This window comes from Chelon labrosus (genome assembly GCF_963514085.1).
Source record: "Chelon labrosus genome assembly, chromosome: 9".
In the NCBI taxonomy this organism is placed as follows: domain Eukaryota; kingdom Metazoa; phylum Chordata; class Actinopteri; order Mugiliformes; family Mugilidae; genus Chelon; species Chelon labrosus.
In genome coordinates, this window is record NC_140359.1 from 189,631 (window position 1) to 217,169 (window position 27,539).

At 40.9% G+C, this 27,539-nt stretch overlaps 1 protein-coding gene across 1 annotated transcript; it reads left to right on the plus strand.

The window, feature by feature from the left end:
* Positions 1 to 36: 36 nt before the first annotated feature.
* Positions 37 to 27,113, plus strand: ak6 (adenylate kinase 6). The gene is made up of 5 exons (XM_084551282.1): positions 37 to 238; positions 14,710 to 14,802; positions 15,524 to 15,582; positions 16,388 to 16,533; positions 26,822 to 27,113. Exons 1-5 carry the CDS (start codon positions 211 to 213, stop codon positions 27,009 to 27,011), a joined length of 516 nt encoding a protein of 171 aa, XP_084407408.1. The 5' UTR covers positions 37 to 210; the 3' UTR covers positions 27,012 to 27,113.
* The last annotated feature ends 426 nt before the right edge of the window (positions 27,114 to 27,539 follow it).

Consider the following 27,539-nt stretch of genomic DNA (forward strand, 5'->3'; position numbering starts at 1 on the left):
CAGTTCACGGCAGCCTGATGAAGCATGTTAGTAAGCATTTGGTTATGTAGGTCCTCCATCTTGTCATCTTGCTATTTTACTTTTATTTTTATCAACGTTGGTGTAGAAATTAAAAACTCTGTCTAAACGACACGAATACATTACACGACACTTCTGTCTTTCATGTGATCGTTCATTAAGACACGTGTCGGCTTCTTCCAAGCTACGAAGATGAAGCGACCAAACATTCTTCTAACAGGTGACGTATTTCTACTGCACGTCTGTATGCTAAATTCAGGTGTATATTCAATATGCCTATTTTCATCATAAACCGCCCGTGTGTTAGAATAGTCCTGTTAGTTTTGAAAGTGACTGATGGTTTTTGTGATACATGTCACTGAGTTAAAGCCAGCCTCTTCTTTGTTTTGCACTATATTCTTATCCGATGCATTACGGTAAACGCATGCAAGAACAGCCCTTCAAAATAAAAGCAACGTTCGCTGAAAGTAATTAATTCATTCACTCTGTCAGCCGGTAAAGGGAGAATCTAGGTCTGTTTCAAATGAGTCAATAATATTTAAGAAAAATATAAAAATGAACTGAAACTCCCTGTTTCTACAGAAGATTAATAGCATACCTCATCAGGATGCCACCCAGGAAATACCCGGCCATTCTGCTGTGGGATTTCAAAATAAAAACATCATAAAAATCTTACATTTTGGGTGTTCCCTTTAATAAATGGTAAATAGGCTTTATTTTTGGGTATAGTTACTTTGGAAAGTAGTTAATTAGGTTACAACATTACCATCAATTAAAAGTAATCTGTTACGTTACAGCGCCACCTATGAATAAAAGTAACGCGTTAGAGTACTCATGCGTTACCAAAAATTAAAAGCCGTTTGCAGCGCCTCGCACATGCTGCAACTGAACTGACACGGACACACAGCCTCCTTTTAAATGCACCGAGAAGTCCTGACAATGAATAAGGTCAGTCATCCAACCAAATTAACTCTGCAGGATAACAATAACAATAACAGGAAAGACAGTCAGCAATATGCCACTTGCTACCAGGGTAATAGAGTGGTGTTTGGATACAAGATGTTTTTTTTAACACAGAGGTAACGTAGGTCAGCAGGGCACAGACGCATCATCACAGCGCTGCGCCTCCACTGACACATCCGCAGGTGGCACAGTACAGTCTGACAAAAAGCAGGCTGCAGTCAGAATTTTTCTTTCCTTATCTGGAGAAATTCTTAAAGCAACGGATTACTTTTTAAAAAAAATAACGAAGGTAGGCTGCTGATTGCTTAACGCACGAAACTAACGTGTTACGTTACACGAAAAAAGTAATTAGAGTAACACGTTACCCACAACACTGTATTTTACAAAGCACTTACAGTCACAGTGACATATCCACCTATTCCCTTACTCACATTTACACACAGTGTTTTGCTCAAGGACACTTCAGCATATATGATAGATGATGCTTTGCAGATAACCCGCTCTACCAACTGAGCCACAGCCGCCTATCTTCCAATTGAATACAAAAGCCCTGTTAGATCAGGATTAAAGGAATCACATTAGACTGATTTGAATTACATCCATGGTTTCCCATACATTAACACTATGGCAGACAGCTAGGGTTTAATTTATTCTGCCATGGTCTCACAACTAGGGCTGGGCGATATGGACCAAAAGTCATATCCCGATATATTTAGGCTGAATATCGATATACAATATATATCCCGATATGGAGCTTTTTTGGGTTGTGGATGGCTTGTGACTGGGGCTTCTGCAGCGCGCAGTTTCACACACACACACTTCGTAGTGCAGTTTGTGCCACTGTTTTAGGTGGTGAAAAAGGTTTGTAGTGCTTTCACCCCTGGCTGTAACTTGTTTATGGCACTCCCTACATATTACCAGGGGTTGCGTTAACCGAGTATTTTCCGTCATTGACCGTTTCTTTTTTAAAACTGTGACGGAAAAATCTGAAGGCCATCTGTCATTTTGACAGATTGCAATTCATACCCCTGACCACTTAGTGGCGAGTGACATTATTATTATTATTGGCTCTTGTCTTTAATCGCAGTTTGCATTCCAAACATTGCGGAACTTTTATCAGTGCACGATTTCCTGGTACACAGATTACACTGATACACACGTCATAGCTCGCCTAACCATAGACGAATATATGTCTATGTCTATGCGGCTAACGGCTACCAAAATGGAGGAATTGGATGAAAGCATGTTGCTAGGACTGATGAGTTTTTGTGCAAATTGAAAGAGTTTGCATACCACAGAAGCACTTCAAATCTACGGTACCGTCTGAGAGCTGTTAGCACTAGCAGTCCCGGTCCGAGTACGGACAAGACGTGTCGGCAGCCCGAACTTTTTTTTCCCCTACCATTTAAAGCGAATACTGAAAGAGTACTTAAAGTTAATGAAATTTCAATGAAAATGAATGCTATTACGACATGGCGTAGGCAGCCGCAGGAAAACTCAGCTCCTCCAGACCCGCAACAAAAATAGCCTAAAACGGAGATAAAACCGACGAATGAACACAAGAGCGAACGTTCCACTACAATGAGCGGTCCCCAGAAGTCAAGTAGGAGAGACGCTAAAACAGCTAAACAAAACGAAATGAAGACCGGCCAGAAGCAGCTAACGTTAGCGGCTACATCGCCACATGGAGCTAATGACGGTGAACCAAGCTGTGTGTCAGAGATATTAGCAGAGTTAAGGAAGCTCCGACAGGAGAACGGAGAGTCTTTCCGGGATACCAAATTTACATTAAACAGACTGGAAGCATCCGTGGGCGAAATTAAGCAACAGGTGGAGAAGCTAGATGAGAGGGTAACCGAGGCGGAGAACAGGGTGAGTGCTGCAGAGGACCGAAGCATGCGGCAAGAAAGAGTTGTGGGCTATTTGCTGTGAAGAGAAGCCAGCCTGGCAGCTAAATGTGATGACATGGAAAATAGGACACGGCGCAACAATGTCAGGCTGTACAGGATAAGAGAGGGCGCGGAGAAGAGTGACATGTTGGCGTTCATAACGGACTTTTTTCGCTCGGCGTTGGACTTGCAAGGAGTGGATATCAAGCTTGAGAGAGCGCACAGAGCCCTCGCGTCGAAACCACAGGATGCAACAGCACCTCTCCGAGATCCATTATTGTTCGTTTTTTAGATTTCAGCGTGAAACAAACAGTGCTGCAGCAGGCGTGGAAACAACGAGACATTCAGTTCCAGGGCCAGAGAGTGTACTTTGACCAGGATTACTCGCCCGACTTGCAAAGAAAAAGAAAGCTGATACGGGAGGTGATAAAAAAGCTTAAAGAGAAAAACATCAGAGCCAATTCACCCTACCCGGCGCAATTGAAACTTTTTCTCGAAACGGGAGTGAAAGTGTTTCCCTCGCTGCTAGAGTCAACACTGAAGGAACTTGGCGTTGAGGTGGAGGTGGAGGAGCGGGACGTACTGGAGAGTGAACTGACGCAGCACGGGTGGTCAACCCGGGAGAGACGGAAGAAAAACAAACAGCTGACAACCTCGCAGATGTCAGAGCTTTCATCCACGGAGACAACGGAGCAGCATAAGCTAACCGGGAGGTCGTGAGTAATGTTAGGGATGTCGAGTATAAAGACTGTACAGCGGTGAGGGAACAGTTGCATCATCATTCGTCAGACGATAAGAAATAATATGCAGACAGTAGAAAATGGCTATAGACTGAAAAATACGTGATTTTTTTTGGGGGGGGGGGGTCTGGAGGGGTTGAGGGATGTATTATGCATACTCTGGCGAGAGTATTGCTGATAAGGCAACGAGTTTTTCATCCAGGGATACCCTGGTGGCTCTTTGCGATTGCACTTTGTGTGTATCTCCCGGAGAGTTGCAGCTCTCTGCCCAATTCAGAACAGGGGTGGAATGCTTCTGGACTTTTATTTTGTAATGAAAAGATTGTTTTTTTTTCTATTTTTGAGGCAATCTACCGGGCAATTGGAAGTTCAGTGTTGTTCATTGCACGGTTTGAACATTTTACGTTGTATATTTGTTTCTAATGTTAAATGTTTTTCGGCAGGCATGTGGATACTAAGAGAGTTTTAATTTATACATGGCAAAACAGTAAGTCAAGGTACAAGCTAAAACATGAGGGATATACAAGCTCGATTCCTAATTAAACAATATTAGAGTATGAACACATTAAACTTTGTCAGCTATAACATAAATGGAATTAATCACCCCATAAAGAGGACAAAAATTATTAATCAGTTGAGAAGGTTGAATTGCTCTGTAGAGTTTCTACAGGAGACTCATTTGAATGTGAAGGAACATAAGAAATTGAGAAGGGCGTGGGTGGGGCAGGTTTTTAGTGCATCCTACGAAAGTGGCAAGAAAAGAGGTAGCAATTTTGTGCCACAGGTCCTTAGGTTTAGTTCCAGAAACAGTGCATGTGGATAAAAAGGGACGCCATATCATGGTTGTAGGTACAATTAGGAATGTCCGTATAACAATTTTGAACCTTTATGCGCCGAATGATCCAGGGTTCTTTAAAGAAATTGCTGCACTTTTAGCTGAACATGCAAAGGGAATCATTATAGTGGGAGGAGATTTCAATTGTGTGGTGAATCAAAAAATAAACGCCCATATGAACAAAGCCTTAGAACCCAAAAAGCTAAAGCATTAAACAGTATGATGGAGGAGCTTGGACTCGCAGACATATGGCGCGTAAAGCACCCTAGGGGCAGGGACTTCAACTTTTTTTCAAAAGTGCATAATGGCTATTCCCAAATTGATCTTTTTTGTGTCTCAAAACAACAAAGTTACAGATTGTCGCATTGAACCTACTAACTATTATTCTAGAAAATTAATGCTATTGAATTGCATTATTATCATTTTAAAAAATTAAAGTGACAGGTAAAAATAGAGTATGATGGGATTTTTATGACCCTGTCAGTCAAAATGACAGAACGACGGAAAATATTCGGTTAACACGACCCCTGCTGTGGAACCATCCTCTCGCCTACTCGACGGCGTACAAAGATCCTGTGTGATGAACCGAAGATTTGAAATTTTGATTCGTCAGTCCGTAATACCTTCTTCCAGTCTTCAGCAGTCCAGTGGCGGTGTTCCATGGCCCAGGCAAGCCTCTTTGTCTTATTCTGACATCTTAGCAATGGCTTTCTTGCTGCAACTCGTCCTGTCAAACCTGCAGCTCGAAGTCTTCTCTTCACAGTTGACACTGAGACTTGCTTACTACGACCACTATTAAGCTGTGCTTGAAGCTGTTGTCCTGTGAGCCACCTATCATGCAAGCTATTAACTCTCAGAAACTTGTCCTCTGATTCAGATGTGGCTTTGGGTCTGCCAGACCTCTTCCTGTCAGAGTTTCCCCCAGTTTCTGAGTGCCCTTTGATGGTGAAGAAAACTGTACTCACTGACACCTTGACTTTCTTTGCAATTTCCCTGGAGGAAAGATCTACATTTTTAAGTGTTATGATGGTCTGTCTCTCTTCCATTGTTAATTGCCTTTTTCTTGCCATATTTGTAGCAACACACTACTTTCTGCAGTACAGTACTGTTCACCTGATGCTCATGAGGGTCTGGTACCACAGTGTGTTCCAACACTGCTTTTATGCAGACAGAGGGGGTTGTAAGTAACCAAGAAAAGTTGGAACACCTGTAGGAATTAGTAGCACCAGCTTTCAAGGCTGATTCAACCTTCATTGCTGCAGAACAGCTTTAAATTGTTAACCCACTTCGTGTTCCCTGAAAGAGGCCTTTTTGTATAATTCTGAAATGTACATTATTTTTTAGTTTTAGGTAACCATACCTTTTTTTAACCTCTGGCTGGCCTTTGTACCAAGCTATTCATTGGACTTGCACTACTTGAATTGCAATAAATAACTGGAAAAATTATGGTGTTCTAAAACTTTTGACCGGTAGTGTGTGTGTGTGTGTATGTATGTATGTGTCAATCTAAATAAATACTTAAAAATAGGGCTGAACGATTAATTGCATTTGCGATAATATTGCGATATGATAAAATACGATTTTCTGGTCACGTGACGCGAGCGATGCGGACAATGTCTTCTGACCTGGACGATGTCTCTGAGTGGCGTGCACACCCGCGATGGTCGGCTTGTTTACCGGCAATTTGCTAACTTCTATTTTTTTGCAACATGGCTGAATATTTGTCCGACTCTGAGGTTGTGGACGAACCATAGCAGTAGCAAATTACAGGTAAACAAGCCGACCGTAGCGGGTTCGTGCGCTGCCCAGAAATGACATCATCCAGGTCAGAAGACATGATGTTTGTTTTTTTTTAGAGCAACTTTTTTGAAATTTGCAACAGTTTACAAATTATTTTTCTTATTTTGTTATTATTATTAACACGATAAAAAATTATAAAATAGTAACATACTCAAATTGTACAAATGTAGATCTCATAATAATATAAGAAAACATGATGTTAACAGGTAACTCTGGACTTCGGGGAATAGCACTAGCGTACGATAAAGTATTGGCAGAATGAACGAGTTTCACTGCAGACAATTCGTAATTTAGAGGCTGTGTTTCGATGCCCTGACCACTCCCCCTATATGGATATACGCTGATCTAATTATCTCCCGAACAAGTGCAAATGAAACAAAAGATAGATAGATAGACAACTTTATTGATCCCTTTGGGAGTTTCCCGCAGGGAAATTGACAAAAAAAAGTGATATTGATGAGTAAATGATGGTATTTTATGCTAGAAATACGGTCCAGGTTGTAAAAAAACAGTAGTTCCCCTTTAAATGCACGTTGGCAAAGCCACAGATGTTTCTGTAATGAGCAGTTAAATAAAAATGTCATTTATTTCAAGTCATACATCTTTTAATTTAATTAAAATAGGCCCAGCCTATGGGAAAGAACATTTTATACTGAATGTATCTAATATCGTGTTAATTTTTAATTTAAATCATTCATTATGTTGGGAAAAAAAGAGAATAAAATAAAAATATAAATAAAAACGTTGCATATTAAATCACAATCGCAATATTGGGGGGAAAAAAATCGCAATTAGATTATTTTTCCAAATCGTTCAGCACTACTTAAAAAGGCTTGGATGATGTGTAAGTTCCCACTGTTAAACTGATGCAGAGGAGTGGATTACTGCAGGCCTTGTAGACTGAAGATGTTGACATCTTAGAAAAGACGTTGGCAGATATGTGCTTGGTAGAAGAGAGTAGAGGACAAGTATTCAGCCCATCATCCCCCAGCAGCCTAGTATGGAGTGAAATTAGTCTCAAAATGGTCACAAATGTGTGTTCCATGATCCAAACGTGAAACATGACATTCACAAATGCGTACAACGATTTGTGTGTGCGTACAACGATTTGTGTGTGCGCACAACAATTTGTGTGTGCGCACAACAATTTGTGTGTGTGTGAATTTTGGGGGTCACAAATGCGTACTGAGCTAGCTGAACGTGTGTGATTGTATTGCAAATTAACAAATCAGATCACAAAGCTGATTCTTTTCGTTATCAAAAGAATCAGCTACTGTGGCTCAGTAGGTAGAGCGGGTTGTCCACGAACCAGAGGGTTAGCGGTTCGATCCCCGGAATGTGCCACATGCCGAAGTGTCCTTGAGCAAGACACTGAACCCCCAGTTGCTCCCAGTGCGTGGCACTGGTGTGTGAATGTGTGTGTGTGTTTGTGTGAACGAATGGGTAGATGTGTCTATGATTGTAAAGCGCTTTGAGTACCAATAGGTAGAAAAGCGCTATATAAAAGCAAGGCCATTTACCATTTACCATCAAAAGACTTCCTGCGCTTACGAGTGCCTAAGCCTACGCATAGGCAGATACGGACAGATCAGGCTCAGAGTTTTGAGACTATTTTCACACTGCTCAGATCCACAGATCCACAAATGCATGGTGATTTTTAGTGTCATCGGGAAAATGGGAAATCTGGGTTTTGGGCGAAGAGAGCTATATCTTTAGGGAAAATTAAACTTTACTGATATAACTCGCTTCTCGTTTAGTTACAACGCTGAACTCGACAGAGCACCGCGCAGATATTAATATATATATATATATATATATATATATATATGTAATGTAAGATTATTTAAAAAAATAAATAAAAACCTTTGGTCCAATAAGTCTTTGGTACATGCTAAAAGATGGTGATATCTAATGCGCTGCTGATTCCATTCATGGGTAAATGTAACGACTGTCAGTGCTAACGCTAATTATGTTATCTCACAGTTAATATAGAGCTACTATGTAGATCTGTAAGAAAAGCACATTGGTTTATCTAGGGTTTTGGCTCCGACCAAACTTTCTCTTCCGTTGTGTCTATTTTTGTCCCTTGTAGCGTATACTACACCTTTTAAATGTCTCGTTACGGCACCACTTCCTTTTATCGTAGGATAGAAGAACACGATTTAAATCAATTTATCAATTAAGTAATTGGCATATCTGAAGACGTGAATCCTTTTCCGCAATTTGTACCATTCATTCTCTGCCGTAAAACAACGTCACAACTTCTTAAGTGTGAATATTTATTTATTTAATGAAGTGACAACTATGAATAAATGAGGGACTAATAGAATATATGCATATAGCACCGCTAGACTTTTTTGTTGTCGGTCACTTTGACTGACAGGGTCATAAAAATCCCGTCATAATCTATTTTTACCTGTCACTTTAATTTTTTTAAACGATAATAAAGACATATTCGATAGCATTAAAGTTTCATTAACTTTAAGTACTTTTTTCAGAACAGTATTGACTTTAAATGGTAAAAAAAAAAAAAAAAAAAAAAAGTTTCAGAACGGGACTGCTAGCGTAAACAGCTCTTAGATGGTACCGTAGGGTTGAAGTGCTTTGGTGGTATGCAAATTCCATTTTGGTAGCCGTTAGCTGTATAAACACACACACACACACACACACACACACATATATATATGTATGTCAATGGTCAACAGTTAGCCGAGCTCTGACGTGTGCATCAGTGTAATCGGTGTACCAGGAAATCATGCACAGACGAAAGTTCCGTGATGTTTGGAACGCAAACTCCGATGAGAGACAAGAGTCAATTAATAAGGTCACTCGCCACCAAGTGGTCAGGGGTGTGAATTGCAATCTGTCAAAATGACAGGTGGCCTTCAGATTTTTCCGTCTCAAAAAAAAACGCTCAATGACGGAAAATATTCGGTTAACGCGATCCCTGGCTTATAGGTGTGTTATCAAATAAAACGGATATGATAAGACCTGAAATAACTAATTTGCGGAGCGATGGTGACAGATGGAGATGTTTTATGGTTTAAACTAACGGGAATGGATTTGATACCTAATCTAATCAAGCTTCTCGAAAAGAGGTTCGTAGGGAGTTTCAAAACAGTGACAATAACTCTTAAGATGGTAACCGCTGGAGCGATTGAGCCTACTTTTCCGTGGAGTATTCTCGGTTCAAGGTTCTTTATTTGGCCATTTGTGCATAAGCCAACAGTCCAGGCACATTGGAAATCTTGTGCAGGGCTCTCAGAGTCAACAGTTTAGGTGATGGCGAAGCGTCGGCGTGCTCCGGTGTGACGAGGTGGTGACGAAACGGCTAAGCTGATGCAGGTCTCTCTGGGACCGGTAGACAGGTACTTGTTGCTTGGTCTGCAACTCCAACACCCAGCTTTGCTTGAGAGCGTTGTAGGTGTTCAGTCGAAGACCGTAGATGACACTTTGCAATGTCTTTATGTTCGTGAAAGGAAGCCGGATCGTCACGTCTTCTCAGCTCGTTGCTATGGCGACAGCCTCCCGGCATCTTGATCCGTAGAAGAGATTGGGTCTTGTTCTGATATCCCAGCTGACTACGCTGGCTAACTTATAAACTAGAGTTGTCACGATACCAAAATGAGTAACCACGATACTATACCAGACAAAGTATCACGGTTCCGGGTATTATCGCGATACTGCGGCCTTTTTTATTATCATCATTTTTGTGAACTGCAATGTATTTGTACAAGTTATAAATACTTATAAATTACTTATAATGTTGAGCAAAATTAATGGTGTCACTGACCAGGCCAGCTGACAGTCTTGCCTGGGCGCAGGACGAGATAATCTTAGATTGCCCCCCTCGGGCCCCTCCCGCATCACTCTGTGTCACCTGACTGCAGCTGGGTCTCTCACCTCTCTGTCTCATCCTCTCTGATGGAGCTACCAAACTCAACTGTTTCTGTCAAAGATAACGTGTTGTGTCAGGCTTTTATACAAGCTAATGGACGTTAACATTAGAGCTAGCCTGTTAGGTTACCTTACAAGGCTGGTAAACGTTGGCTGCTCTGTTTCTAACCTTGCTCTACGTTCACTTTACTAGTCCCAGCTTCACCGTCACCACTTTTCTTTCCTTTTCTGAGCACCGGACTTGTCCTGACCGGACATTTTGAACGTATTGAACTTCAAATCAAACGGCAACATCAAATTTTGATCAGTGGCCAAACCATTTTTGTGTTGGGATGGGGGGGTTCTTGACCACTATTTCAAGGACAATTAGGAAGAAAACAAATAAAAAGCTTTTATGTAACTCAAATATTACATATTTTTTCCACAAATAGGCCTATTTTATTATTATTATTTTTTAATTATTCCATAATTTAATGAGGGCCCAGTTCTGGGCCCCCCCCTCTACCCTGGGCCCGGGACAGCAGACCCGTTTGTCCCCCCCTATCGGCGGGCGTGCCAATGACAACGAAGCCGCGGCAGACTCGCCACTCGGGCCCGGTGCTTCTGCCGTAGTGAGTGTGTTGTCTCGTGTTTGTGACTGTAAGCCGTGCGCGCGTCTGGGCGAGACAGAACTTTAGCTTGTTGTTTGTTTTGAATCGAATTTCTATCGAAGCGGAGCTGTCTTCATGGAGTTCATTCTTCAAATCAAATCAAATCAAATTTATATGGCACTTTTCATACTAAAAGCAATACAAAGTGCCTCACAGAGGCTAAAATCAGCAAAGACAAAACACAGGCTAAAAACACTAAGGACAAAACCCAACCCTCCCACCCCCGTAAAAACACAGAGATACACAGAGACACACACCCACCCACACACACATACACACACCCACCCACACCCCCACACGTAGAAACACATACACATGCACACACCCAAAGGCTCACACTCACTGTACACGTTAGAGAGAGACATGGCTGGCACTGAGACCTGGAGCAAGGAGAAAGCCACCTTTGGGGGCCGAGCGCATCGAGAGGGCCTCCAGCCCACGGCTATAGGCAGCGCCGCCATAGAGAGACAGTCCCAACCCGGGTAGACAGGAGGCCCTACACCAAGGTGCAGAGCCCCCCAGCCACCAGGGCCAGAGCCGCCCACAGGACAGCACCCCCGTCAGTAGACCAGAGCAGCTCCCAGTGCGGTAGGCCCCCATGAGGAGACACTGGAGCTAAAAACTGAGGGACTAAAACTGTAACACAGGATAAAAATGACCAATATAGATAAGATGCCTTCAGCTTGTAAAATTAAAACATGTCGTTAAAACATATTATTAAAGTAAAAAAAAAAAATAAATGATAAAAAGTCTGAAAAGAACAGCTAAGAACTAAAAACTGCTAAAATCTGAGGGCCGAAAACTAAAACTTTAAAATGGGGTAAAAATGAAAAGTATAGATAAAATGCTTTCAACTTGTACATGAAGACATGTAGTTAAAGCGTATAAAAAATCTGATTAAAAGGTAGGGTAATAAAGGAAATCAGTTAAAAGCCTGATTGAAAAGGTGGGTCTTGAGGCTCTTTTTAAAAATGTCAACAGTCTCTGCGGCCCTGAGGTTCTCCAGGAGGCTGTTCCACAATCGGGGCTGTTCCACAATCGTGTGTTTATGCCGGATCTTGCCGGCATAAACACACGAACAACCAGTCAGCTAACAGACAGGCGGACCCAGCGTGCGGAAACAACCTATCATATCCCCTGACGTCACCAGTAACAGGCAAACAGCCAATCATTCAGCAGCTGTGTTGTTCGGTTGCAGTAGTTGCAATGTGGGTTTGTTTACAAGGGAGTAGCATGCGTTGAGAATCCGGGAGGAGAGTAGAGCCGGCCGCTATGTAGCGGAAACTGGCACCGGTATACAGTGCTGCTTGAAAGTATGTGAACCCCCTGAGCAGTTTAGATGTTTCTGTTGTTTTACCATGAATTTCTAATTTTATCATCACCAGTTTTTATGTATGAAATGTCAGATACATGTTTATCAATTGCATGTACTTGTTTAGTGGGACTTGTTTAAGTAGCCCAAAAACTACATGAAAAATGGAATTAGTGTATGTGCAAAAGTAAGTGAACCCCCCCGCTGCATTGGTTAAGTCAAGCAGGTAACAGACTCAGGTGAAACACATTTGGGTGCTTAATTAATCATTTAAGCAGACCAATGAAATGGGACATCCTTGGGAAAGGGTTTGGCCTGCACTAATTAAAAGAGAGAGGAAACCAACCAAACCACTGTGGTCCCATACAAATCAACAATGCCGAGAGGAAAGGAGATATCAGAAGACATGAAGAAGAGAGTAGTGACAGCCCATCAGTCTGGGGACGGCTACAAGACCATCTCCAAAAGATTCCAGCTCCATCCATCCACTGTAAGACAAATAATTTACAAATGGAGGGCCTTCAACATGACAGCAACTCTGCCTAGAAGTGGACGCCCATCAAAACTATCACCCAGAAGCACCAGAAAAATAATAAATCAGGTAAAGGCCAACCCACACATCACCTCTAGAGAGTTGCAGACCTCTCTGATAGCATCTGGGACAAATGTGCATTCGTCTACAATCAGACGAAAATTGAGCAACCATGGCATTTATGGGAGGGTTGCTAGAAGGAAGCCTCTGCTCTCAAAAAAGAACAAAGCTGCCCGTTTCAACTTTGCCAGAGAGCACTTGGACAAACCAGAGGCCTTCTGGAAGTCCATTCTCTGGACAGACGAGTCCAAAATAGAATTATTTGGTCACAATCAAAATCACTATGGAGAAAAGCCAACACTGCATATGAAGAAAAGAACCTCCTCCCAACAGTGAAGCATGGTGGTGGAAACGTGAAGGTCTGGGGCTGCTTTTCTGCTTCTGGACCTGGACGACTCCATATCATCCAAGGAACCATGAATTCTCTGGCATATCAACAAATTCTTGACCAGAATCTCCTGCCATCAGTCAGGGAGTTGAAGCTGGGCCGAACAAGACAATGACCCAAAGCATTCCAGCAAAACTACAAAGGAATGTCTTCAGAGAAACAGGATTCGTACTCTGGATTGGCCCAGTCAAAGTCCAGACCTTAATCCAATTGAAATGTTGTGGCGAGACCTGAAGAAGTTGGTACATGCCAGATGTCCATCCAACCTCTCTCAACTGGCTGAGTTCTGCAAGGAGGAATGGGCAAAAATCCCCGTAAGCAGATGCGAGAGACTAGTTACTGGTTACAGAAGACGTTTGGTTGAAGTAATGGCTGCAAAAGGAGGAGCCACAAGCTACTAATACAAGGGTTCACATACTTTTGCACATGTGAAATTTTCAGTTTTTGTGAAATAAACCACTTTTGTTGAATTAAACAGTGAAAATATATCTCTTTTTTTGTGTGTGTCCATTATTTGGAAGGTGTTCTTTACAAATTGGGATTTGGATATATGTTTAATGAGGTTATTTTAATGTTTTTTACAAAGACAGTGACCATGTCTGGAGGGTTCACAAACTTTCAAGCAGCACTGTATAGTAATCCACGGTAGAACCGTCGTGTAGAATTTCTAGTATAGTAGGAACCGTTACGATTTGGCACCGCGGGGTACCGTGTATACCGTGGGTATCGTGCAACTCTATTATAAATGATGTTGGTTTTATTGATTAGTACTTCGGGTCGTAGAGAAAAAAAATGAAGAAAGCTAGAAAAAATATTTTAGTCACGACAAAAATTGCACGTCAGGGAAAAGGTCTGATGAGAAACAAATGGAGCTTGGAAATTGCCGCAGAATATCCAATTTGTTCTTAAAACAAAGTTACTAACTAAACGTGGCTAAATACGTAGAGAAGAAGACTAAAAGAGACAGAAGCGTAACTAAGTCCGGAACGAAGAGAAGAGCGAGCTAGAAAGTTAAAAGTAAAGTGCAGAGAAGAGCGCGTGTCCCTCTGGTTCTATGTATTAATTATTCAGGGCGTGTTTTGGATCGGGTTTCCAAATTCTTTGCGTGGATGAAGTATGAGAGGCAACTCATTCATTCTTTGTAGATCCTGATATCAGCTTTAATTTGAAAATGTACTTGTACAAGTGCAACAAATTAGATTGACGTTCTTCAGGTTAACCTCTATGGTGTCCTGTTTTTTATTTTTTTTCACAATTAGTAGTACTTTAACAACCCGAAACTCCGGATTTCAAATGAATCTTCTTGGGAAGAGAAGTTAAGATTGTCTTTTAAGTGGCTAATAAGTGCATCTTTTCCAGCCATAGATAGCTATTTGTACTGGTCTTTCAGACTGTCTTTTCTGAGGTTAAAATGTGCATGTTGCTGTCATCAAAAGAAGAATCCTTGTCCTTCAGCTGTAGGTGGACTGTTCATTTTATTAGCTGGTTTCATGCCCCACTGTCTTGGAAATATCTCACCCCCACCTTTCCTACATACACTATAGCTAAAAATAATTATCCAAATACACATTCATCATTTTGTTGGAATTTAACAAATATAAATCCTGCAACCTCCTCTCTTGCAGGAACCCCTGGTGTTGGAAAGACTACTCTGGGCAAGGAGCTGGCCAAGCATACAGGGCTGACCTATGTTAACATTGGAGACTTGGCCCAGGAAGGTAAAACAACTTTGACAGAAAATACATATAGAAACCAGACAATCGGACATCGGTGGTCCTAAATAATGGTGCATACAGTTTACAATGGCACAGATTTACAGTTATGAACCCAATGGAATAACTTGAATTCGCCATTCCACACTAAGTTTCATATCTCAAATGAGCATTCTTTACACATATATAGGTAAGGTATTTGGACAAAGGAACAATGTACAATCTACAGACCGCGTGTTTGCCGCCGCAATTCCACAGTTCATTCATATTCTTTCAACATGAGAGTACCCAGTGTGAGAAACAAACAAGAGAAATGGAATTATTTCATCTTAATCAAATATATTATATAGCCGGTAGTAATATTGAATTGTTAAATCTTTATATTCTGATTTGATCCATTTCTACTTGTTGTTTTGACTGAAGGTCTAATTTTGAATTTTTTTTTAATTTAGATATATAATCTTCCACTTTTGGCTTTCACACAGAGAAAAGATCCCAATAAGACACGACCCTAACCCAATTTGTGAAAGATTGTGCAATTCGAGGGGAGGCTCAGCTCGCTCCTGCCTCAGCAAATAGTAGAATTTATTATATCAATAGTATAATATATTTTTCTTGTCATTACTTGATGACAGGTGAGGCACTGCCTCACCTTCCTCCCCTGACCGCACATCCCTGGCTGACCCTACTTTGAGTCTTCATCAAGATTTTGATCCTCTCTCCCCAGGGCAACTTTATGATGGCTATGATATGGAGTACCATTGTCCTATTTTGGATGAGGACAGGGTAAGATAAATTCCTCTCTGATTTGTAGTGCACAAAGATGGAAACAACTCAGTGCCTATGAAGTACTCTTGCCTCACTCATATTGCTATGATCACATTACTAATGTCTCAACCCTTCCACCCAGGCTTACCACTAGTGAAGTCCCTAGTAAAATCAATGAACTAAATATTTCACTTCTATGTAGGTATGGTCCTGACAAGAAAGAAATTAAAGAATAAATGTTGAAACAGGTCAATCAGAATCAGAATCAGAATCAGAAAAGACTTTATTGCCAAGCATGATCGTACATACAAGGAATTTGCTTTGGTGTTGTTACGCCTAAAATAAAATAAAATATAGAAACTATATTATAGAATAAATATAGAAACTTGCTCTCAGATATATAAAATATAAAAATACAACAAAATACAAAAATATATACACAGTATATATATGTATATTCCACCAGAACATTTACTGTGGGATGGTAGTGGGTTTGATGTGTTCATGGGGGGGGGCTTGGCATTGTTCAGCAGATGCACTGCGGATGGAAAAAAACTGTTCGCCATGCGAGTGGTCCTACAGTCGATGGATCGCAGCCGTCTGCCAGAGGGTCAAGATATTTCTTTATCTTTTGTCCTTACACCCAAAACACAAGACACATTTACCTTTTAATTGTATAAACTATAGGCTCAATTATATAACTTGCAGGTCAGCTTAGTCTTTTTGTAAGATGAGGAGTTTTTATGAAAATGTTGCCAACCAACTTTAAACTAAGTTAAGTGTATGACAGAAATAAATCTTGTGTTTTCTTGCCATCCTGCAGGTGGTGGATGAGCTGGAAGAAAAGATGAGAGAAGGTGGTATGATTGTTGACTATCATGGCTGTGACTTGTTTCCTGAACGCTGGTTCCACATTGTCTTTGTCCTTCGCACTGGCAATACCGATCTGTACACACGGCTAGAGGGCAGGTAACTCTCACTTAATTTTCATGCATACGTGAATTTCAACCACATAAATACCTAATAAATAACTGGTCACTGTGTATTAGATAATTCTTTAGCAGACAGTTTAAGGACAGTGCATACAGGTGATAAAAACAAAACAAAAAAACATTAGAATAACTGAATTAAATGGAAGTCGTACATATTTATGTTGCACATTAGAGAAATTAAATATATGTAAACAAAATTTATTGCACAGATATTACTGATGTTACGATAGCTTTGCTGTTGTCCAGTGTGTGGTCTACTGGGTGCTGGTTGTACAACCTCACAGCAGCAGGCTCTGTAACAACGTCTTTTTTGCGTGTCGGTTAATTTTTGTTTATACTTCCTGCTTCACTTTAAACAATAGCGACTGAAACGTTTGCCAAATTGAATTTTCAGCATACAACGATATATCAACAAAACTCCTTAGTTAACCTTACTGATTCTTTATTGATCCAAAACAATCAATTCCACTCCGCCTTCCTCCCACTGTCCAAAGACATGCTCATTAGGTTAGCATGTGAGTGTGAATGGTTGTCTGTCTCTCTGTGTTAGCCCTGCGATAGACTAGTGACCTGTCCAGGGTGTACCCCGCCCCTTGCCCGATGACAGCTGGGATAGGCTCCAGGGGGGTATTCCATCAAGCAGGCTAAAGGCAAAGCCAAGCTTAAATGGCCAAGTCTGGCTAATATGAGTGAGAGTTTGGTTCCATCAAAGAGGCTGAGATTAGCCCCAACTCAGTAACCATGGAAACTATGACTCCGGCTAAACCTCAACCATGGCTAAGCCAGAACTGTGGCTCAGGTTTCCGTTCCATCAATCTGAGCCTCAACCCTGTTCCACCAAGGTGGCTAATGTGAATGCCAGCCAAGTAACCATGGTAACTTATCCTGCCGGGCAAACCTGGTCTGTAGCAGGCTAAAAGTGAAGCTTAGCACCATTTATGATCAAAGAATGTCCAATAGACAGAAACAGAGACACACAACTGTCATGGAATGATAAAATAATATGTAAAACATAAAATATATAATAAAACGTATTAAAGAAATTATTTATACTAATAATTATATATATATTATATATAAGTACATTAAAGAACATTATCATGAAAATAAAATATAATAAAAAATAAGACACAAATAAATTAATTAATAAAATTAAACAAATTAGCCAAAAAATGACATTATGAGGGTCACTCGCCGCAGCCAGTCTCTGACCACTGTGCAGTCAGTCTGTATTGCACTGCGGTTCTTTGCCAGCGGTACATTTCTCTACAGTGTTGGTGATGCTGAGAAGTTAAGTAAGGCAACTGTTTGCAGAGAGGTAACAATTATATGTCCTCTATTCATTTGTGATTATTTCCAGCATCGCCACATATTATGCAAAGGAGTTGAGATGATCACATGGGGGCATCCATGATGTCATATTGTCATAGGCCATGACTAATTGGAAACAGAGACGGATGGCAATGACGTAATATATTTATTTGAATAAAGTAATTTCCATAGTTATCTTTCATATTTATACATTAAACATGACACAGAGCAAACACATTACAGGTAAGAGCAGTCTACCTGGCCCTGAAGCTGTTCCTTAATATCTACATCACCTTCCCTGGCCATCATGACCCACAGCGGATCAAGGAGACATTCTATGCAATTGCAGGTTTGTGACAGTCATGTAAAATACTTTGATTAAATGTAGCCTATCATTACCAAAAATGTAGGCAAGGCAACTTTATATAGCACATTTTAGCACAAGGTGATTCAAAGTGCTTTACATAAAATAAAATGAAAATACGACAATTCAACATATAGCATCTGGGACAAAATACAGAAGTAGCACAAATACAGCATGTAAAAATGACAGGCTTAAATGAAAATGATATAAATTCTATACAATTAAACAGAGCAATTGGCCATGTAGGAAATAAATTAAAGCTATCCCATCGATTTGCATAACAATCAGTTGATAAATGTGATGAATATCACTTTCTAACATTACTACTAGGGCTGCCAAATGATAAAATATGGAGAATTTCACATAAATTGCAGTGAAACAATAATGCTATTTTAATTATGTTCATATGAATGTTACTTATTAAGGCTGTCTTTTTGTTCTTTGGGGATTTTCCTTTTAATTTTAGGGATTTGGTTGCATTAATAGGTCCACATAATTGATTAGTTTAAAACATAAACCATCAAGAAATCAATTGGTAGATTGTCTACATATATTTTGTCCCTTTGATGGGGGATTTATATAACATGATGATGCTGAAATACTTAATTTTCTTTGTCACTTACGCATTCAGCCTGTCGGCAATATTCTGCCACGCCACATCCCTCGCTTTATTGTTTGCCGCGGTATTGCCCTTCTTTCGGATTACATGGCTGTAATCCTCATATAGCTCCATGAGGAGGGTTTGCTCCGCTGCAGAGAATATTTCTGCGCGCTTTCCCTTGCTTTTCGGCATTTTTGACAGTGTTCGGCACTCGACTATAATGGGCTTTTTATTTTCCCTGTGGGCGTGCACAAGTTGAGACTTAACAGGTGAGGCTTGACTAAGCGTCAGGTGGAGCCAGCTGATTTCACTTGATGGAACGACTTGAAGCTAGATTGGGAAGTGGAGCTTAGTCAAGCTTCAAGCTTACACCTAAGTCTGGCAATTCTTAGCTACGTTGATGGAATACCCCCCAGCAGACCCCGCGACCCTTAACAGGAATAAGCGGTTACAGAAGATGAATGAATGAACAATCAATTCAAAATTGCAGAGATGGAGAAGCAGTCAGAAATACTAAAGTCATCACTGTTATTGGCATTTCTCTATAAAGAAATGGTTTTCCAACCTGTTGCCTTATTATTATTATTTATACTATTATTATTAGTAGTAGTAGTAGTATTAACGACTTTAAGACATATGTGTACAAACATACAAAAAAAATTAGTACATAAAAGCTGGCAGGATGCCCAGGGTGTTGAGCAATAATAAAAGCATCATGTGAGGAGTTGTAAACTTCAGTATAGCCTTTTATGCGCTCACTGCTTCAGACACAATGAACAGTACTAATAAACAAATGAAATAGTTTGTCTACCACGAGTTAAACAAATTCAAAGTTGACAAAGATTATCATTGGTCAATGGGTAGAGTTGTAACAGTTTGTTCTGTTGATATCAGGTACGATATTGGGAACCGTTTATCAAGATTGAAGTTTAAAGTTTGGTTTCTCCTGCTTCCAGTCTCGAAGCTATATGCTTGATTGGCTTGAGCTCAGCTGACTCCACAGAATATTCCACGTCAAAAACGTTTTTTTTTTCCTTCTATAACTTTACTTTGTTTTTGGTCATTTTGCATCTGTACTATGAAGTCCAAAAGGTTTGCACCATCTGTTGAACCTGTACCCAGTTTCATTTCACTGTAACTGGTTGATTCTTACAACACCTCAACTCTGTGTTCTGTTGAAAATGATGAATCGATGGCTAGATTATTTGCTGAATAGGACAGCATACTTACTGATCACAGTTTGGCTCCCCACAGTCAGCTCAAATACAGCACACTAATGTGCATCTCTTATAAACTGGCAACATGTCAGAACTACTAAACGATGATATATATATATATATATATATGATCTCAACCTGACTTGTCATGCATTTCACTTCCTGAAGATGGGCAGACCCATGAACTGAAGACAGTTGCAGTTAAAGACCTGTCACAACCTCACAAAGCAGGAAATCCATTCGTTGAGGATGTCCATGGGTTCCAGACTTCACTCTGTAATTGCATGTAAAGCATTCTCGACAATTAAAATAAATGACACTTACACTTTAATTATGATGAGATTAATTTGTCCAGTTACCTTTGAGTCACTGAAAATAGGAGTGTGAAAAAGATTATAGAATTCCTTAACATTTCAAAGGCAGTGTGGATGTTGGGATTGAGCCACAAACTTTCAGATACAGGAGGCAGGCATGTCTAAATGACAAGTTTTGTAATGCTCATACTTGATAGATTTTGACTCCGTAACCTTCAGCAACCTTGGATACTTCTATTCCATTGTCTTTCCTCCAGAATGTAATGGAAATTTACCAACGACATGTATAATTTCGTATATCCTTTGTATTCTCTTTTAGATAAGTTTAGCTCTGTAAGAACAGAGAAGGGTACGCTTGGAATGTGTGATGGCTTCCATGCACATGCCATGACTGTCAGGATAGACAAGATAATAGGACTTGATTAACATCTCCATATATGGCACTGCTGAACCTTGCCATTCCTTTGTTGAGATGTACCTATATGTATTGCTAATTCTCTGTAAAAGCCAAGATACGCGGCAGGCTCTGAGTCACTCACCATCTCTCACCTTCTCTCTTCCTGCAATAAAACCGTAAAAGATATTGAATGCATTCAATTTCTGTGTTTTTCACCTGAATCTATCTCAATATTGAAGGAAGCTGAAGGCTTAAAGGGGACCTACTGTTTTTTTTACAACCTGGACCTTATTTCTGGCATAAAATACGATCGTTTACTCACCCATATAAATTTGGTGTCATTTTTTGTCGTTAGTCCGATATTTAAATCCACGTATATCCATACAGTGGGAGTGACTGGGGCACCGAAACGATTTAAATAATGCATTAACTGCCGCAAAACGCATTCATTTCTAGTGCTATTCCCCATTGAGTCTGGAGTTACCTGTTATCATCATCCGGGGTCTGTAGTTTGATCTACTAACCGCTGCCCTGGATGATATCATCTCTGAGCACCGTGCGCACCCTGCGTGACTTGTTTACGTGTAATTTGCTACTGCTAGTTTTTTGTAACATGGCTGAATATTTTTCCGATTCTGAGGTAGGGGGGTAGCCGCATAAGTGATGATTGGCTAAGGTAGGGTAAGATTTCATGGTAAGCCAATCAGCGGCAGGACAGTGTTCAGTTGGGCGGGTGTTGTTTACACACAAACGTGCGCATAGCAGTATCACACAAGCGATCAGAGATAGTCTGCAGCAATTGCGAGTTCGGAGCATTCAGAGGTAAAGTTGCCATTTTCAAGGTGGAAGTATAGGCACTACTTTAACGTCATTGAGGTAAAAGGCAAGAACGTACACAATAACTGTTAGGTGCAGCCTTGGTTAAGTTTCCCCATTGTGGGACAAATAAAGGTTTTCTTATTCTTATTATTCTTGTTATATGTAATTATCAATTACATATATATGCAGTGGCTTGCAAAAGTATTCATACCCCTTGAACTTTTCCACATTTCGTCACATTATGACCACAAACATGAATAAATTTTATTGGAATTTTATGAGAATGACTGACACGGAGTGGCACACAATTATGAAGTACAAAGAAAATTATACATGATTTAAATATTTTTTCACAAATAAAAAACTGAAAAGTGCGGTGGGCAAAAGTATTCAGCCCCCTTTTCTCTCTCAACCAATTGGCTTCAGACGTCACCTGATGATTGCTGAATGATCGAATGTTGACCTAATGACTAAATAGAGTCCACCTGTGTGTAATCTAATCCCCGTACAAATACAGCTATTCTGTGATGGCCTCAGAGGTTTGTTAAGAGAATATTGGGGAGCAAACAGCATCATGAAGTCCAAGGAACACACCAGACAGGTCAGAGATAAAGTTGCAGAGAAGTTTAAAGCAGGGTTAGGCTATAAAAAAGGTTTCCCAAACTTTGAACATCTCACAGAGCACTGTTCAATCCATCACCCGGAAATGGAAAGAGTATGGCACAACTGCAAACCTACCGAGACACAGCTGTCCACCTAAACTTATAGGCTGAACAAGGAGAGCATTGATCAGAGATGCAGCCAAGTCGAATCGAGAATCTGTAGCAAAATCTGAAAACAGCCAATCACAAACGCTCTCCATCTAATCTGACTGAGCTGACTGAGGTGTTTTGCAAAGAATAATGGGCAAAACTTGCAGTCTCTAGATGTGCAAGGCTGGTAGAGACATACCTCAAAAGACTTGCTGCTGTAATTGCAGCAAAAGGCGGTTCCGCAAAGTATTGACTCAGGGGGGCTGAATACTTTTGCACACCGCACTTTTCAGTTTTTTATTTGTAAAAAAAAAATAAAAAATCATGTATAATTTTCTTTGTACTTCACAATTGTGTACCGCATTGTGTTGGTCTTTCACATAAAATTCCAACAAAATCTATTTGTTTGTGGTCGTAATGTGACAAAATGTGGAAAAGTTCAAGGGTTATGAATACTTTTGCAAGCCACTGTATATCTAAAAAAATGATAGACAAAAAGCAATGGAGAGAAATACAGAACTAGGGTTGCCAACCGTCCCTTGAAAAAATGTAATTGCCCCGTATTTAGAAACAAAAGTACGCGTCCCGTATTGAGTTGAAACGGGACGTACTTTCTCCCGTGTTACCGTGAGAATCAAAAATAGTGTTTGAAATGTCAGAGGAATTGATAAATAACAGGGCGCTTTATATTAACTTTTACGGTAAACTTATTCCCAGTCCGTCTTCAATGAGCTGACAGCGGGAATCCCTCTCATCTCATTGGTCGAGGTACTGTCGCTTGCGAAGAAGATACCTGAAGACAAACAACTTCTCATCACACTTTCTATTTGCACTTTTATTATTGCACTATTACAAGAGGAATGTTCTCCTTTCTGTTGTTTTATATAAATTTATACAGTTTTAAATTAAGCAGGACAGGCTATAGATATTTATTTTATTCTGTTAATTTTGTTATTTTGTATTAAAAATAAATTGTTGAATAATAATTTGTTTTTCATGAGTTCATGTCACTCAAAAATATGAATTTAATTCAATTCAGGTTTGAGTCACATAGTTAAAAAATCGTTTCACACACACACAAAAAAGGGCTAAAATAATTCACCACGCTGGGAAGGGTGAAGGCAACCGGGTCGGCCGGCGATGCCAATGAGGTGTCCCTTATTTATTTTTCAGGGAGTTGGTAACCCTATACGCAACCCTTCAGCAACCCAATATGTAAATAACATTTATTACAATAGGCTACTAGTGGTAACGTTCAACTAACGTTAGCTAGAAGCATGCAATCAACTCAAGCTGACATTAACGCCTGGTCTGGCAGGCTGCTATTATAATTCATAAAGTTAGCTAGCAACATTTCTTGACCAGAAGTCTTACCTTACAATATTGTTATTGTTTCTCTGCCTCTTGTTGGGTGGATGGTATCAAAACTGACCGCCGTTTTCAATGGTGTAACACACTAAAGGATCAGACTAGAATGTTGAGCCACGCGCATTAGTTCCGTTTTTTGCGTTGTCGCAAGTTGTACAAAACTCTGCTGTTATCAAGGCTTCTATCAATGTGCTTTCATCCGATTCCTCCATTTTGGTAGATATTAGCCGCATAGACATAGATATATATACATATACACTGTATGGCCAAAATAGAAGGTACAGGCTTGTACAGTAGGCTCTAGGTATGATGGGTGCATCACTTCATCTGCTTCTCTTCTTACCCTATGCGCTCATCACTCTGGAACAGTGTAAATCCGGACTCATCAGACCACATGACCTTCTTCCATTGCTCCAGAGTCCAATCTTTATGCTCCCCAGCAAATTGAAGCCTTTTTTTTTTTCCAGTAAGCCTCACTGATTAGTGGTTTTCTTAAGGCTACACAGCTGTTCAGTCCCAATCGCTTGAGTTCTCTTCGCGTTGTACGTGTGGAAATGCTCTTACTTTCACTACATAGCCCTAAGTTCTACTGTTGTTTTTCTTTGATTTGATTTCACCAAACATTTAAGTGATCACAGATCTTTTTTCTGACCACATTTCTACCTCGAAGTCGATTCCCCACTATCCTTCCAGTTTTTAATAATGCGTTGGACAGTTCTTAACCCTATTTTAGTAGTTTCTTCAATCTCCTTAGATGTTTTCTCTGCTTGATGCATGACAATCATTTAACCCTTCTCAAACAGACTAACATCTTTTACGACATGGTTGTTTAAGAAATGAGAAGCTACTCATTGCATCAGTTGGGGTTAAATAACTTGTTGTCAGCTGAAAGATAATCACTCATGCAGTAAATATCCAATAGGAGTCTCATACCTCTTTGGTTTGTTAAATCCAGGTGGCGACTTTTTTTTTTGGCCAGGCAGTGTATATTGTATGGTTAGCCGAGCTCTGAGGTGTGCGTCAGTGTAATCGGTGTACCGGGAAATCATGCACTGACAAAAGTTCTGCGATGTTTGGAATGCAAACTGCGATTAGAGACGAGAGCCCATTAAATACCTCACCCACCACCAAGTGGTCAGGGGTGTGAAATGCAATCTGTCAAAATGACAGATGGCCTTCAGATTTCTTCAGTCATGGCTGCTGCGCTCCCAGCCGGAGGGGAGGACACACTTACTGTGACGGAGCGCGACGTGAGGAGGGTGTTTAAAAGTGTTAACACCAGGAAAGCATCTGGACCAGACAGGATTAGTGGGCGTGTCCTCAAAACCTGCGCTGATCAGCTGGCACCTCTGTTTACACAGTGATATTCAACCTCTCACTCAGACAGTGTGTGATCCCAACCTGCTTCAAGAAGTCCACAATAGTCCCTGTCCCAAAGAAACCACACCCCAGCAGCTCCAATGACTTCAGGCCCATAGTCCTCACATCTGTGGTGATGAAATGTTTTGAGAGACTTATCAAGACATTCATCACCTCCACACTGCCCGCCACCCTGGATCCACTACAGTTTGCATACAGGCCGGACAGATCTACAGATGACGCCATAAACCTCCTCCTCCACAAGACCCTCTCCCACGTGGACACTGGTAAGGGAAACTATGTGAGAGTGCTGTTTGTTGACTACAGCTCAGCATTCAATACCATAGTCCCTTCCAGACTGGCTGCTAAGCTGCATGACCTGGGCCTGGACTCCTTACTGTGCAGGTGGATCTACAGCTTCCTGACCGGCAGACCACAGGTGGTCCGAGTGGGTCACCACACTTCAGCCCCCCTGACTCTCAACACTGGATCCCCCCAGGGCTGTGTGCTCAGCCCTCTGCTGTACTCACACGACTGCGAGGCCACTTCAGACTCCAACATCATCATCAAGTTTGCTGACGACACCGCTGTTGTAGGACTAATCTCCCACAACGACGAGACAGCCTACAGGAGGGAGGTGTCCCACCTGGAGGACTGGTGCTGGGAGAACCACCTCCTGCTGAACGTCAGCAAAACAAAGGAACTGATTGTGGACTTCAGCAGGAAACAGCAGAGGGACTTCCATCCACTCATTATCTGTGGCTCTGAGGTGGAAAGAGTGGACAGCTTCAGATACCTGGGAGTGACCATCTCACAGGACCTGTCATGGACTCACCATCTGAACATCATCGTGAAGAAGGCCAGACAGCGTCTCTACCTCCTCAGACGCCTCAGAGACTTTAAGCTCCCTCTCAAGGTGCTCAGAAACTTTTACACCTGCACCATCGAGAGCATCTTGTGTGGGAGCATCACCACCTGGATGGGAAATTGTACCAGGCAGGACTTCCTGGCCCTCAAGAGGGTGGTCTGTTCAGCGGAGCGGACCATCAGAACCCCCCTCCCCAACCTGCAGGACATTTACACCAAACGTTGCAGGTTAAGGGCCACAAAGATCCTGGAACAGCCCAGTCACCCCGGACACTCTCTCTTCTCTCTACTGCCATCAGGTCGGCGTTTCCGATGCCTGAGGACAAAGACTGAGAGGCTGAAGAAGAGTTTTTATCCTCATGCCATCCGCCTGCTCAACTCTGAGCCTTAACTGGACTTAAATATCACTGCACTTTATTCATGTAGCTGCTAATACTGTAAATTTATGTACATATACAACTACCCCCTCTAAGTTTACCAGACTATATTTTTATTCAGTCTATACTTTTATTCTTATTTTATTTTATTTCTCTATCGGTGTACATTACACTTATATTGCTTACCTTGTGTGAAAACTACTGTTTAGTGTAGTACTTTTTTATTTTTTTTACTACTGGCTGCAGGTATAACAATACATTTCACTGTGCATTGTACTGTGTATAACTGTGCATGTGACAAATAAAATCTATCTATCTATCTATCTATCTAAAATATTCAGTTAACGCGACCCCTGATATGGGTGAGTAAACGATCATATTTTAAGCCAGAAATAATGTCCAGGTTGTACACAGTAGTTCCCCTTTAAGTTTCCACAACAATAATGACTTTAGCTGTCACGTTTCTTCACCATTTTAGGAAAAAAAGTCATGTCTTAATGTCTTCTGTTTTACTGACAGGGGCTACAAGGGAAAAAAGCTGCAAGACAATGTGGAGTGTGAGATCTTCCAGACTATCTATGAGGAGGCCATGGAGGCCTACAGTGAGGATATTGTTCACCAACTACAGAGCAACACACCTGAGGATCTGGAGCGCAATCTGGAGCAGATAGTGCAGTGGATTGAGCAGTGGATGAAGGACCATAACTAGCAGCTGAACTCTGCTGGGTCTCGTTATTCAGACAGTTTTGAATCTGCATTTTTTGAATAAATTTTGCCTTTGTTGAATAAATATCTTCGAGTGATGCTCCAAGTGATGCATAATCCATTGTCCACTATGTACAATAACCTGTCATTAGTTAAAAAAAAAAAAAAAGTCTTCATCTGTGTCATGTTTGTGAGTCAGGGCATTTCTGATGTAGCCTATCAAAGCCGTGTGATCTTTCACAGTCAAAGCCTGAAGAAAGACCATTGTATCCATCTTACATGCTGAGGCAGAGGTAGAGGCCATGTGTATATTGCTGACCCTCATAGGTGAATGCAGACAAATACTAACTGCCTTTAGTAGTGGAATAGAAAAGATCACATTGCAGAGGTCAGTTACAGTATAGTATTTGGAGTTGGCAGGTATTAGACCAGATGGAGGTAGGATTTGGTACTAAAGGGAAATGTGGAAGTACCACTTTATTGATGGCTCTTAGATCTTGCACAAATCTGTATTCTGGTTGTCCGTTTTTTG